The 13,835-nt window shown below is 64.7% G+C and overlaps 1 gene segment (V, D, J or C); it reads left to right on the top strand.

Moving 5' to 3' along the window:
- The window catches only part of LOC105748033 (immunoglobulin gamma-1 heavy chain-like), a 201,023-nt gene extending 187,420 nt beyond the window's left edge, over positions 1 to 13,603 (top strand). Inside the window, 6 exon segments of the C gene segment in view lie at positions 8,057 to 8,350; positions 8,682 to 8,750; positions 8,893 to 9,222; positions 9,307 to 9,633; positions 11,073 to 11,206; positions 12,548 to 13,603. Coding sequence covers positions 8,057 to 8,350; positions 8,682 to 8,750; positions 8,893 to 9,222; positions 9,307 to 9,633; positions 11,073 to 11,206; positions 12,548 to 12,631 — 1,238 coding nt within the window.
- The last annotated feature ends 232 nt before the right edge of the window (positions 13,604 to 13,835 follow it).

Here is a 13,835-nt window from a genome sequence, read left to right as displayed (position 1 = left end):
GGGACGGCCATGCTGGACGACTGAGTCAGCCCAGGGATTCTGGCAGCTCCCCCAACGAGATGTCCATCTCCATCAAGGGGCCCCGGGTGTCCCTGACGTGGCAGGTAGCAAGATCGACTTTTTAGTCCATACGGGAGCCTCTTACTCTGTCCTGATTTCTCACACTGGCCTCTTTCCTCTAAAAGCTGCACTGTAACTGGTGTCAACGGAAAGCCCCTCACCCGTTACTTCACCGGGCCTCTCGTTTGCCGGCTTCAACAGCCTTTGAGCTCGCATGCCTTTCTGCTTGTCCCCGAAAGCCCCAGCCCACTGCTGGGGAGAGAGCTTCTGGGATCCCTTGGGGCCATATTATGAGTAGGAGACCCTGAGCAACCCCTTATTTTGACCCTAACTGAGGCTAATGAGAAGAGGGAGCTAGATCCTATCCCTAAGCACATCTCTGCAGATACAGTGATCCCTGAGAAGGCCATCAACGTGCTAGCTGCTGCCCAAGGGGGAATGTGCACCATGTTAAAGGAACAACGCTGGTTTTGGGTAAACCAAACAGGTCAAGTCCAAAAAGGTACTCAGGGCTTCTTATCTGAGGCCTCTCACTCAGGGAGCAGGCAGCCCAGGGGTGGCTCTCACCTGGCCCTTGTTCTCTCGGTTCCTTCCACTCATAGGACCTTGAACCTCTATCTTTCCTCTTCTCCTCTTTGGCCCATGTCTGTTTATCCTCTTAGAAAGATTTGTCTCCTCTAGATTATGGCAATTCCATGTGAAGATGATGGGATGCAGGGATTCCAGCCGCTCCCTGAAACAGATCCTGTCAGGGTGGCAGCGGAACTCAGCCTGGGGCCCCGTAACAAGGCAGGTGAGAGTCCTGTGGCCCCAGTTAGGTGGGGCCCATGAGCCCAATACCAGCCCCAAGAAGCTACGGAAGAGGGGCCATCGCTCTGCATCCTGCCAATAAAGGCTTCTTGGGCCCACACATCTCAGGGGCGATGTGAGGCAGGAGACAGACGGGCCCAGCACAGGCATCAGATCAACCTCTGTCTCCTAACTTTTCCTAGTAAAATTCATTAAAGAATCTCTTGCCACCTGAGCACACCTTGGGGAGGTGCCTGTGGTCCCTGGGGAGCAGGAGGTTCCCCACCCCGAGGACGTGGACAAGGGGCCAGAGGGAAGGGGGCAGAGGGCAGCTCTGGGCCCCAAGGACCCAAGTGTCCAGCCAGGCTCCACCTCAAGAGTCCTTCAATGCCCACTGAGACCCCGGTTCAGGCTCCACCACACCTGCGCCACTGGCCTCCAGCCCAGACTCACCGCCCCTCCCCACATGAAGGTAAAGGCAACAGTCCCACTCCCCGTGGGCAAACCCTGAGGGGCTCATTCAGTGGTCAGTGCAGGAGGCCGCAGGAACACAGCTGCACAAGCACCAGGGTGGAGGCCGGCATCAGCCTCCTGGGGCCCCAGTCAGCACCCAGCCGTCCACCCACTGAGCTCACGCAGACAGACCAGTCCTCAGGCCCCATCCCGCCAGCCTGCCCGGACGTCCCGATGAATAAGCGATAGCTGTCTGGGGCTGGCCGCCACCGTCCTCGAGAAGAAAGCTGGGAGCCGTGCAGGCAGGAGCCACAGGCACCAGGGAGAGGGCCGGCTGGCCAAGCACAGTGGTGGGCATGGGCTGAGCCTCCTCCTGAGGGTAAAGAGCTGGAGAAGCCCACCCACAAGGGGCTCTGAAGTCCCATGGAAATGGGGCAGAGCACATGAGCACATGTGACACAGGGCAGGACTCCTTCATATACAAAGAGCACTCAGCAACCAATGACAAGAAAGAAATGTGAGCAGTGGGTCCTGCACTGTAAGGAAAAACCGGGTGGCCAATAACAGGAAGAAAAGGTTTCAATTATTAGGAAAGGTAAAATAAGGAGGAAACTAGGGGCAGTGAGTGACCTTCTTGGCCTCTTTGAGGACCTGTGAGCAGTTAAGACCATTCTTCAGGGCCCGGTGGCCTCCTTCCCAGCATACGAGTGCCCAGACTCTGTTGACAGGAGAGTCCACTTGCGGCAAAGGCCCTTCTGAGAGCCGCCATCTGCACTGGGAGACCAGGCGTCCCAAGGACTCCGACACGGACCATGCAGCCTGCTGGGGTCGGGCATAGAAAACCCAGGATTGGGCAACTCTGAGGCTTGTCCAGAGAGCCTGAGTGTTTGGTTCCAATAGAACATGACAGGGGCAGTAGAGCACTTCACACAAGGTCAAGGGCACAGCCCTGCTCTGCTCTGCCCCCTCACACCGACACTCCCTGGGGATCTGCTCCGGAGGCGGGCAGGATGTCCTGGGGATCTGTGCTGGGGGAGGTGGCTGTGGTGCCCATCAGAGTTCAGAGGCCCAGAGGGCTCAGGCGAGGGGCCTATTACCCAGGGTGCTGTGGGCCGAGCAGAAATATTCCCTCAGGAGGGTGGAGCCGTGATGGCCGGGGTTCCCACTCTGTCCCCTGGGTCCCTGGGCCCCACTCACCACACCACAAACACCAAAATAATGCATCTCTGTGGCATCTGGACTTCCCCAGGCCCTCTGAGACAGAAAACACCCAAAAGAAAAGGGAACTTCAGGAAGCAAGCCATGCCGCTGGGTTTCAGTCCTGTTCTTAGTGTTTGCAGGGTTGTGGACAAGGAGTTCACACTTCCAGGAACTGGTTACCAGTCCTAGGAAGCAGGGCTGCAGACACAGAGCACAGCCCTGAAGAGCCACATGTGCCTGAGGCCAGAGCAGGGAGGGGGCGTGGAGCCCTGGGCTGCAGGGGAGCGAGGCCAGCAACCCAAGCCTTGGTGAGTGGGGTCTGAGAGGACCAGGGCAGGCAGTGGAATGGAGCCACGGAGGGAAGACTGGCCTCGGGGACCCACAGAGCGGCGGGAGCAGCCCAGCGGGCACGGGGAAGGCGGGCTGCCCAGGGCTCACGTGCTGCCCAGGGCAGGGACTAGGGAGCCCAGGCAGGGGCGTGTCCACACCAACAGGGCTGGAAACACAGGGGCGGCAGAGCTCGGTGGGGCTGCTTGGCCTTCGAGGACCGTGATGGGCTGGGGGACGGGAGCCTCAGGGCTTCGCTCAGCCAGATGTGCTGCAGGCACAGGGCTGGGCTGGGGCTGAGGACGAGGCCAGGATGGACAGGTGGGTCTGAGCGAGGACAGAGGGAGGACGCTGGCTAGCACAGGGGAAGGAAAGCCCCCCCCCATGGCGGGGGGCTGAGGGTCCAGTCCAGGACAGTGGGGCCGGCTTGAGTCCCAGGGCAGTGGCAGGCGGGGTGGCGGTGGGCTCTGGGCTGGGGCCGGGGCCCAGGACAGCGGGAGCGCCGGGAGCACAGCAGGCAGGGCTGGCCTGGGCTCCTGTGTGCCCCGAGCTGGCCGCACAGGGGAGGGGCTGAGCACGCAGCTGCACAGGCTACACAAGGGGCGGGGGGAGCCAGGGCCTGAGGGCCGGGAGCAGGGGCTGGGGGCCGGGAGCGGGGAGGCAGAGAGCAGGTGACCCGGCAACTGGAGGGAGAAACGACCAGAGCAGGATGCCGGGGTGGTGGGAGAAAGAGGGTGAAGCTCGGAAGGCCAGGAGCTCCTCTGGGAGGGCCCACGGTGCGACAGGGGCTCTGCCAGGGGAGAGGGGTCGGACACAGGGTGGGCACCTAGCAACTCCAGGGAACAGAGCTCAGCCCTGGGAACGAAAGGAGGCAGGAGGGAAGCTGCACTAGGGTGAGGGCTCGGGGATGGGCCAGAGGGGCAGGGGTGCTGAGGGCCAGAGCTCCAGGGACAAGTGGCAGGGAGGCAGCAGGTGAGCAGGGGGCTGGGAGGGCAGGGGGCTGCCTGGGAGCTTTGGGGAGCAGGTAGAGCTAGTGTAAGTCACCTGGGGCTGGGAGGGCAGGGGGCTGCCTGGGAGCTTTGGGGGAGCAGGTAGAGCTTGTGCAGGTGAGCAGGGGGCAGGGAGGGCAGGGGGCTGCCCGGGAGCTTTGGGGGAGCAGGTAGAGCTAGTGTAAGTCACCTGGGGCTGGGAGGGCAGGGGGCTGCCTGGGAGCTTTGGGGGAGCAGGTAGAGCTTGTGCAGGTGAGCAGGGGGCAGGGAGGGCAGGGGGCTGCCCGGGAGCTTTGGGGGAGCAGGTAGAGCTAGTGTAGGTGACCTGGGGCTGGGAGGGCAGGGGTCTGCCTGGGAGCTTTGGGGGAGCAGGTAGAGCTAGTGTAGGTGAGCCTGGGGCAGGGAGGGCAGGGGGCTGCCCGGGAGCTTTGGGGGAGCAGGTAGAGCTAGTGTAGGTGACCTGGGGCTGGGAGGGCAGGGGGCTGCCCGGGAGCTTTGGGGGAGCAGGTAGAGCTAGTGTAGGTGACCTGGGGCTGGGAGGGCAGGGGGCTGCCTGGGAACTTTGGGGGAGCAGGTAGAGCTAGTGTAGGTGAGCCTGGGGCTGGGAGGGCAGGGGGCTGCCCGGGAGCTTTGGGGGAGCAGGTAGAGCTAGTGTAAGTGACCTGGGACTGGGAGGGCAGGGGGCTGCCCGGGAGCTTTGGGGGAGCAGGTAGAGCTAGTGTAGGTGAGCCTGGGGCTGGGAGGGCAGGGGGCTGCCCGGGAGCTTTGGGGGAGCAGGTAGAGCTAGTGTAGGTGAACCTGGGGCAGGGAGGGCAGGGGGCTGCCCGGGAGCTTTGGGGGAGCAGGTAGAGCTAGTGTAGGTGACCTGGGGCTGGGAGGGCAGGGGGCTGCCCGGGAGCTTTGGGGGAGCAGGTAGAGCTAGTGTAGGTGAACCTGGGGCAGGGAGGGCAGGGGGCTGCCCGGGAGCTTTGGGGGAGCAGGTAGAGCTAGTGTAGGTGACCTGGGGCTGGGGGGGCAGGGGGCTGCCCGGGAGCTTTGGGGGAGCAGGTAGAGCTAGTGTAGGTGACCTGGGGCTGGGAGAGCAGGGGGTTGCCTGGGAGCTTTGGGGGAGCAGGTAGAGCTAGTGTAGGTGAGCCTGGGGCTGGAGTGCAGGGCGCCAGGGGCTGCCTCAGGGCTTCTGGGGAGCAGGTAGAGCTAGTGTAGCTGAGCCTTGGGCTGGGAGTGCAGGGGCCTTCCTGGGAGCTTTTGGGGAGCAGGTAGAGCTTCTGCAGGTGAGTACGGGGCTGGGAAGGTAGGGGGCTTCCTAGTAGCATTGGGGGAGCAGGTAGAGCTAGTGTAGGTGAGCCTGGGGCTGGGAGGGCAGGGGGCTGCCCTGGAGCTTTGGCAGAACAGGTAGAGCTTCTGCAGGTGAGCACGGGGCTGGGAGAGCAGGGGGTTGCCTGGGAGCTTTGGGGGAGCAGGTAGAGCTAGTGTAGGTGAACCTGGGGCTGGGAGGGCAGGGGGCTGCCCGGGAGCTTTGGGGGAGCAGGTAGAGCTAGTGTAAGTGACCTGGGGCTGGGGGGGGCAGGGGGCTGCCTGGGAGCTTTGGGGGAGCAGGTAGAGCTAGTGTAGGGGAGCCTGGGGCTGGAGGGCAGGGCGCCAGGGGCTGCCTCAGGGGTTCTGGGGAGCAGGTAGAGCTAGTGTAGGTGACCTGGGGCTGGAGGGCAGGGTGCCAGGGGCTGCCTCAGGGGTTCTGGGGAGCAGGTAGAGCTAGTGTAGGTGACCTGGGGCTGGGGGGGCAGGGGGCTGCCCGGGAGCTTTGGGGGAGCAGGTAGAGCTAGTGTAGGTGAGCCTGGGGCTGGGAGGGAAGGGGCTTCCCTGGAACTTTTGGGGAGCAGGTAGAGCTTCTGCAGGTGAGTACGGGGCTGGGAAGGTAGGGGGCTTCCTAGTAGCATTGGGGGAGCAGTTAGAGCTAATGCACGTGATCCTGGGGCTGGGATGGCAGGGGGCTGCCCGGGAGATTTGGCGGAACAGGTAAAGCTTCTGCAGGTGAGCACGGGGCTGGGAGAACAGGGGACTGCCTGGGAGCTTTGGGGGAGCAGGTATAGCTAGTGTAGGTGAGCCCGGGGCTGGGAGGGCAGGGCGCTGCCTGGGAGCTTTGGGGGAGCAGGTAGAGCTAGTGTAGGTGAGCCCGGGGCTGGGAGGGCAGGGCGCTGCCTGGGAGCTTTGGGGGAGCAGGTAGAGCTATTGCGGGGGAGTCTGGGGCTGGGAGTGCAGGGGGCTGCCCTGGAGCTTTTGGGGGAGCAGGTAGAGCTTCTGCAGATGAACACGGGGCTGGGAGTGTAGGGGGTTTCCCAGGAGCCTTGGTGGAGCAGGTAGAGCTAATGCAGGTGAGCCTGGGTCTGGGAGGGCAGGGGGTTGCCTGGGAGCTTTGGGGGAGCAGGTCGAGGTAGTGTAGGTGAGCCTGGGGCTGGAGGGCAGGGGGTTGCCTGGGAGCTTTGGGGGAGCAGGTAGAGCTAGTGTAGGTGACCTGGGGCTGGAGGGCAGGGGGCTGCCCGGGAGCTTTGGGGGAGCAGGTAGAGCTTGTGCAGGTGAGCCTGGGTCTGGGAGGGCAGTGGGCTGCCCGGGAGCATGAGGGAGCAGGTAGAGTTTCTGCAGATGAGCATGGTAGGTGGAAGGGTAAGGGGCTGCCCCAGGAGCTTTGGGGTAGCAGGTACGCCTTGTGCAGGTGAACAGGAGCCTGGGAGGGGATGGGACTGCCCTGGGAGCTTTGGGGAGCAGGGAGAGCTTGTGCAGGTGAGCGGGGGTTTGGGAGGACAGGGACCTGCCCAGGACCTCAGCAGACCAGGTACTGGGGTGAGCAGGTGAGTAGGCAAGTGTCATAGGGTGCAGGGACCGTTGGTGCTGTGGGCCCAGCGCTCCAGGGACAGTAGGCAGTCCGACGCCAGCTGAGCAGATGACATGAGGGTACAGCATCCCTGAGCTGAGCCCAGAGACCTGAGCCTAGGGGACTGGCAGGGCAGGACGCAGGGCAGCTGGCAGTGGGGGCAGAGCAGGGAGTCCTACAGGAGAGCGGGCTGGGGGCCCCCCTGGGGTGTGCGGAGGGCCCAGGGCAGGAGAGAAGGGACACAAGGGCAGGGACGACTCAGGCCTGAGACGGTGAACCGGAGCTCAGATGGGCAGAGGCTAGACACTCGATGGACAGGAAGCCCGGGCTCAGCTGAGGGGCCAGGATGAGGGGTGGAGGCAGGTGAGGGAGCATCTAGATGAGGGGAACCTGAGTGCCCTGAGAAAGGAGAGCAGCCTTTCCGCTGGAGCTCAGGGGGCTGGTAAGGCCGGGCGCAGGGGGCTACCCCAAGAACTCAGGGGAGCAGGCGGGGTTGTGCAGGGCAGCAGGGGGCTGCGAGGGCAGGGGCTGCCCCAGGTGCCCCAGAGTCAGAGGAAGAAGGGCGGAGGAAAAGGGAGCCCTGATCTGCTGGGAGGGGCTTTGTGGATGGCAAGGCCGGGTGGAGAGGGAACCTGGGAGTGCAGGTCTCTGGGGCTGAAGGGGCACGGGCGACCCTGAGGGGACCCAATGGGCCGCAGTTCTTGTACCCAGGGTCCCAACCCTGTTCCAGGAGACTGTAGGAGCTGGGACAGGAGGGGTGAATGTGCAGAAGCGAGGTGGGGTTGACAGGGCAGTGGACCTGGCAGAGGGGAAACGAGGGGCTCTTTTGGGGCTCAGACGGGTCTGCATACCTGGGCTGCGCAGAGCAGGGTCAGAGGGGACAGGTCCAGCCGGGGAATGGGGCTTGGGATGCTAGCACCCTGCAGGAGGAGAAGGCCAGGGGCAGTGCAAGGCTCCCAGGGATGCCAATGGGCAGAGCTGATACAGAACACAGAGGCCCTGGGTGGCAAAGAGCAGGCCAGGACAAGGGGACAGAAGCAGAGCAGGGCAGTGGGCTCAGGGAGCAGTAGCCACTGGTCAGGGCTCAGACCGAGGGCCTGATCAGGCCAGACACCCACAGGAGGGTAGGGGCCCCGGGGATCTGTTAGACCCTGGGCTGGCCCAGCACTGGCCCCCAGCTGTGTCTGGAGCCCGCAGCTGCAGACGCAGGGACCTGGGGTGGGAGACAGCCATGCTGGGCCGCTGGTCTTCAGACACGCTGGAAGCACAAGGTCGCTGGGCTCAGCAATGGCCCAGGCCTGCACGCCTGATGCCCTGCCTGGACCCTCGCAGGGGTGAGGCCCTGGCAGTCACACGGCCTCCTCCCTCACAGTCTCCGTCAAGGCCCCGGCAGTCTACACTCTGGATTCCAGCTGTGGGAGCACAACCGGCTCCACAGTGGTCGTGGGCTGCCTGGTCTCGAGCTACATCCCTGAGCCAGTGACTGTGACCTGGAACTCGGGCATCCTACCCAGCAGCGTGCACACCTTCCCATCCGTCCGAGGGTCCTCGGGGCTGTACTCTCTCAGCAGCACTGTGACCGTGCCTGCCAGCACCTCGTCCGGCAAGACCTTCACCTGCAACGTAGCCCACCCGGCCAGCAGCACCAAGGTGGACAAGCGCATCGGTGAGAGGACGGGCCGCAGGGAGGGTGTCCACTACGAGACAGGCCCGGGGTCAGCCCTCCAACCTGAACGGACCGCACACCAGGGATGGTGAATCCCACCCAGGGTGTCACGGGAGGCCTCTCTCTCTCCCTCACCTGAAGGCCTCCCAGGCTCAGGGAGGGGGTCCTCTGGGCATTTCCACCAGGTCCAGGGTGGGCACAGGCTGGACGCCTCCCCCAGCCCCTGGGGCCACAGAGTGGGCACAGGTCTCACCTGCCAAAACCTGCCCCTGCCCTAAGCCCAGCCCCAGGCCGTCCCCAACCCCGGTAACCTCCAGTCTGTTCTCTGCAGAAATCAAGGACTCCACACCTCTCCCATGCCCCAAGTGTCCTGAATGCCCCAAGTGTCCCAAATGTCCACGTAAGTCAGCCGGCCTCATCCTACGCACCTCGGGGGTGGACCTCGCCCAGGCGTGGCCTTGGGGCTTGGGGGAGAGGGATGGATGGGTGCCCAAGAGGAGGTCTACCCAGGGGCTGACTCCCTACCGTGTCTCCCCAACCAGCCCCTGAGCTCCCAGGAGGACCGTCCGTCTTCATCTTCCCCCCGAAACCCAGGGACACCCTCACAATATCCCAAACTCCCGAGGTCACCTGCGTTGTGGTTGACGTGGGCCACGAGGACCCCGATGTCCAGTTCTCCTGGTATGTGGACGATGTAGAGGTGCGCACGGCCAAGACAAAGCCAAGGGAGGAGCAATTCAACAGCACTTACCGTGTGGTCAGCGCCCTGCCCATCCAGCACCAGGACTGGCTGAAGGGAAAGGAGTTCAAGTGCAAGGTCAACAACAAAGGCCTCCCGGCCCCCATCGTGAGGACCATCTCCAAGGCCAAAGGTGGGTCAGGTGGACGGGCGCAGGAGGGTCCCTGGGGGCCAAGAGCAGTGACCATCGTGCTAACAGCCATACCTCTCCCCACAGGGCAGCCCCGGGAGCCGCAGGTGTACATACTGGCCCCAGCGCGGGAAGAGCTGGCCAAGAGCTCGGTCAGCGTCAGCATAACCTGCATGGTCACCGACTTCTACCCGAGCGACATTGATGTGGAGTGGCAGAGAAACGGGCAGCCGGAGCAAGAGGAAAACTATCGCACGACCCCACCCCAGCTGGAGGCCGACGGGTCCTTCTTCCTGTACAGCAAGCTCAGGGTGGACAAGAAGAGCTGGCAGCGGGGAGACACCTACACGTGTGTAGTGTTGCACGAGGCTCTACACAATCACAACACGCAGAAGTCCATCACCCAGTCTTCGGGTAAATGAGCCCCACGGCGTTGTTGCCCCAGCGAGCCCTCCCTCCCCTTGGGCTCTCAGGGTCCAGCGAGGACGCCTGAGCCCCAGCCCTGTGTACATTCCTCCCGGGCGCCATGAAATAAAGCGCCCAGCGCCGCCCTGGGACCCGCAATGCTGTCATGGTTCTTTCCGAGCAGAGCCCTGGGGCACGCGGGCCTGCATGGGGCAGGGGCGGGCCCGGCTCTGGGTCACAGTTTGTCACCACCAGTGCGGGAGAGCTGACCCCCTCAGGGCCGGACCCAGAGTGTGCGGGCCTGCGCAGGCCACTTGGGGGCTGCCCGAGGCCGGGGAGGGCCCCTCCCGGAGGGGACAGCTGCTCCGGCCGCCCTCCACCCCGCAGCTGCTGGGGCTGGAGTGTGTGCCCGGAATGGGAGAAGCCCACCAGGGACCCTCAGGAGAATGAGTGCCCACTTCTTCCCGCCCCTGTTCCAGCCCAAGCTGTGGGACACTGGCCGTCCTCGTCCCCACATTCCTGTCCCCGGCTCCAGAGTCCGCGTGCCGGCTCTCTGCCCTCACGGGGGCCACACACAGCCCGGGGTGGGGGGACGGCCCTGCTGCACTGTCAGGCACGGGAGATCAGGACCCCCCCTCAGGCCAGGTGGCTCTGCCCTGCCTGTCCCTGCCAGGGCCAGGCCTGTGCACTCGTGGGGACACTCATCCCTGTGCCCACAAGGGGCAGAGGCAAGCAGCCCTGAGTGCCCAGGGAGGGACCCTCCATACGCACCCGTGGGCACTGAGCCCAGAGCCATTGAAAACAAGCCTCCCACTGAGCCACACCAGCCGGCACACCACCGCCTTCATCCACATGCACTCACCTGCCCGCGTACACACGTGTGCAGTGCACCCACCACAACACCCACATGCGTGCACACACGCGGGCCTTGCACACGGGCCCTCCCACAGGGCAGCCGCACAGACGCACACCCGACCACAGAGCTGGGTCTCATGAGCCCTCACCGTAGACCCCAGGCTGGTCCCCACCCTCCAACACCCACGGGACAGAGACCAGCACTGTGCTGCCCCTTCCCTGGGCCAGGGCCCACAGCCCACACGCTCTGCTGACACTCCCGCCCTCCGGGTCTGGCCCCCAGCGGGAGAGGCGGCCGGGGCCTGAGCCACTGTCCTGCGGGGGGTCCGGGCACCCTCCCTGCAAGCGCCCCAGCTCAGCGCACAGCACAGGGGAGGGAGCAGGACCCACTGGCCAGGCCGAGACGGGGGCCCAGGCTGGAGGAATGGGGGGCTGGGGCCGGTGCTCAGCGGCTGTCCTCAGGTGCCTCTGGCCCGGCCCACCGGGGCATCCCGCCACCACCGCGCCACACTGGGAGCCGCGCTGCGAGGCCCCATGAGCCCAGCCCTGCCCCCGGGGGCAGGCACAGCACTGACCCCACCCTCCCTGTGCAGAGCTGCTGCTAGAGGAGGAGACCTGTGCTGATGCCCAAGACGGGGAGCTGGACGGGCTGTGGACGACCATCTCCATCTTCATCACCCTCTTCCTGCTCAGCGTGTGCTACAGCGCCACCGTGACGCTCTTCAAGGTGGGCGGGCCGGCCCCGCGGCGCCCTCGCTGTCCCCACTGTGTCTCCTCCTGGCCCCCGGCCCCTCACTGTCCCTCAAGTCCCCTCACTGTCCCCTCACAGTCCCTCACTGTCCCTCACTGTCCCTCACGGGCCCTCACTGTCCGTCATGGGCCCTCACTGCCTCTCACTGTCCCTCACTGTCCCTCAAGGGCCCTCACTGTCCCTCACTGTCCGTCACGGGCCCTCACTGTCCCTCACTGTCCCCTCACAGTCCCTCACAGTCCCTCACTGTCCCTCACTGTCCCTCACGGGCCCTCACTGTCACTCACTGTCCCCTCACAGTCCCTCACAGTCCCTCACTGTCCCTCACTGTCCCTCACGGGCCCTCACTGTCACTCACTGTCCCTCACTGTCCCTCACTGTCCCCTCACTGTCCCTCAAGGGCCCTCACTGTCCCCTCACAGTCCCTCACTGTCCCCTCACAGTCCCTCAATGTCCTTCACTGCCCCTCACGGGCCCTCACTGTCCTTCACGGTCCTTCACGGTCCCTCACTGTCCTGCACTGTCCCTCACTGTCCCTCACTGTCCGCTCACAGTCCCTCACTGTCCCTCACTGTCCCTAATGGACCCTCACTGTCCCCTCACTGTCCCTCACTGTCCCTCACGGGCCCACACTGTCCTTCACGGTCCCTCACTGTCCCGCACTGTCCCGCACTGTCCCTCTTGTCCCTCACTGTCCCCTCACTGTCCCTCACTGTCCCTTACTGTCCCCTCACTGTCCCTCACTGTTCCTCACTGTCCCCTCACTGTCCCTAACGGGCCCTCACTCTCCCTCACTCTCCCTCACGGGCCCTCACTCTCCCTCACTGTCCCTCACTGTCCCATCACTGTCCCTCACTGTTCTTCACTGTCCCCTCACTGTCCCTCACTGTCCCTAACGGGCCCTCACTCTCCCTCACTCTCCCTCACGGGCTCTCACTCTCCCTCACTGTCCCTTACTGTCCCCTCACTGTTCCTCACTGTCCCTCACTGTCCCCTCACAGTCCCTCACTGTCCCTCACTGTCCCTAATGGGCCCTCACTGTCCCCTCACTGTCCCGCACTGTCCCGCACTGTCCCTCACTGTCCCCTCACTGTCCCTCACTGTTCTTCACTGTCCCCTCACTGTCCCTCACTGTCCATCACTGTCCCCTACTGTCCCTCACTGTCCCTCCCTGTCCCTCACTCTCCCAAACTGTCCCCATCATGGCCTCCTGTCCCCCCGGAACTCCTCGCTGTCCGTCGGCCCGGGGAATGGGGACAGGCCCTGGGGGGCGGCCCGGGTGGTGTCCAGCCTGCGCTCACTCCTGCTGCCCCTCAGGTGAAGTGGATCTTCTCGTCGGTGGTGGAGCTGAAGCGGACGATTGTCCCCGACTACAGGAACATGATCGGACAGGGTGCCTAGCGCTCGCTACGGGCTGCGTCCTGGGCCGCCCCTGACCTATAGGACCACGTCTATCCCCCTGTGCCGCTCAGCCTGCGCCAGGCCTCTCCTCCGCCCGCTGACCTCGCCAGCCTCTGAGCTCACGAGCACCCTCACCTGCACCCCCGGCCTCTGGCCTCGTGGCCACCACAACCTGCCCCCCACCTCACTCACAGACCCGAGGGGACCGCAGGTGATGCCCAACCTGAGCTGATGTCCCCGCAGGACACCTCCGGGACCCCAGGGACCAACGGGAACACCCGGGTCGGCGTGGGGGTCCCCCTCGAACAGGAGGAGGAGGCCGGCGTCTGGGCCTCTGCACAGGGCCTGGCCCCTGCATCTTGTCCCGGCCGAGCTCCAGACGCAGGGTCCCCGGGAGGAGGGCCTGTGCCAGATGCTGGAGGGGAGCCGCCCGCCTCTCCCAGCAGGAGAGCTTCTGCAGGTGCCGCTAACGGTCCCTCAGGTCACCTCCACCGAGGACACTGCTCAGAGCAAGGCCTGGGCCCGAGGCCGCTGCAGGAGCCCCAGCGCGGGAGGCGGTGAGGTCCAGCCAGACCGGCCTCCCGGGGAGCACGCTGTTGACCTGGTGCCCCGCGGGCTGAGCTGGAGGGGCTCCCGGAAAAGAGGGCAGAAGGCGCGGCCAGCCCATCCTGCAGCCAAAGGCCTGAGGCACGTACAGCAGGAGCTCCGCCTGCACCGGGGTGGGGGTGAGAGACGCGACCCGCGTAGGGCCAGCCTCGGACCCCGGGCCCCCGCCTCAGGGCCCGGTACCAGCTCTCCGGTCTCTGCGGAAAAGCGCAGTCAGCATGCGCGTGTGGTGGAGCTGCTCCCGGACTGGAGAGAAGGGCCACGTGATCGCAGCTCGGGAGGCTTTTCTCCTTCTGAACGTGGGGCCCGTCGATGCTCTTCGCTGTGTCTTCATTTTGTTACGACAATAAAGCGTTCTTTACAGTCGCCTAGCTCGCTGAGAAGTCTCCCTAGGTTGACACGCCGCCTACCCTCGGGAAATCCACAGCCAGTCTCCCCCATGCCACCACCCAAGCCTGGGGTTCCCACCTGGCCTGTGGGTGCAGGGGCGAGCCAGGGGCCTGCGGGAGCCATGGGGAAGCCGCACGTGTTGGGTGTGTCTGCACAGGCGGCTGTAACAGACACCACAGGGGGCCTTTGACCACAGACTTCACTGTCT

This window comes from Orcinus orca, chromosome 2 (assembly GCF_937001465.1).
Source record: "Orcinus orca chromosome 2, mOrcOrc1.1, whole genome shotgun sequence".
NCBI classification, from domain to species: Eukaryota; Metazoa; Chordata; class Mammalia; order Artiodactyla; family Delphinidae; genus Orcinus; species Orcinus orca.
The sequence above is the reverse complement of the archived record's forward strand: the minus strand, read 5'-3'. Positions and strand labels throughout refer to the sequence as shown.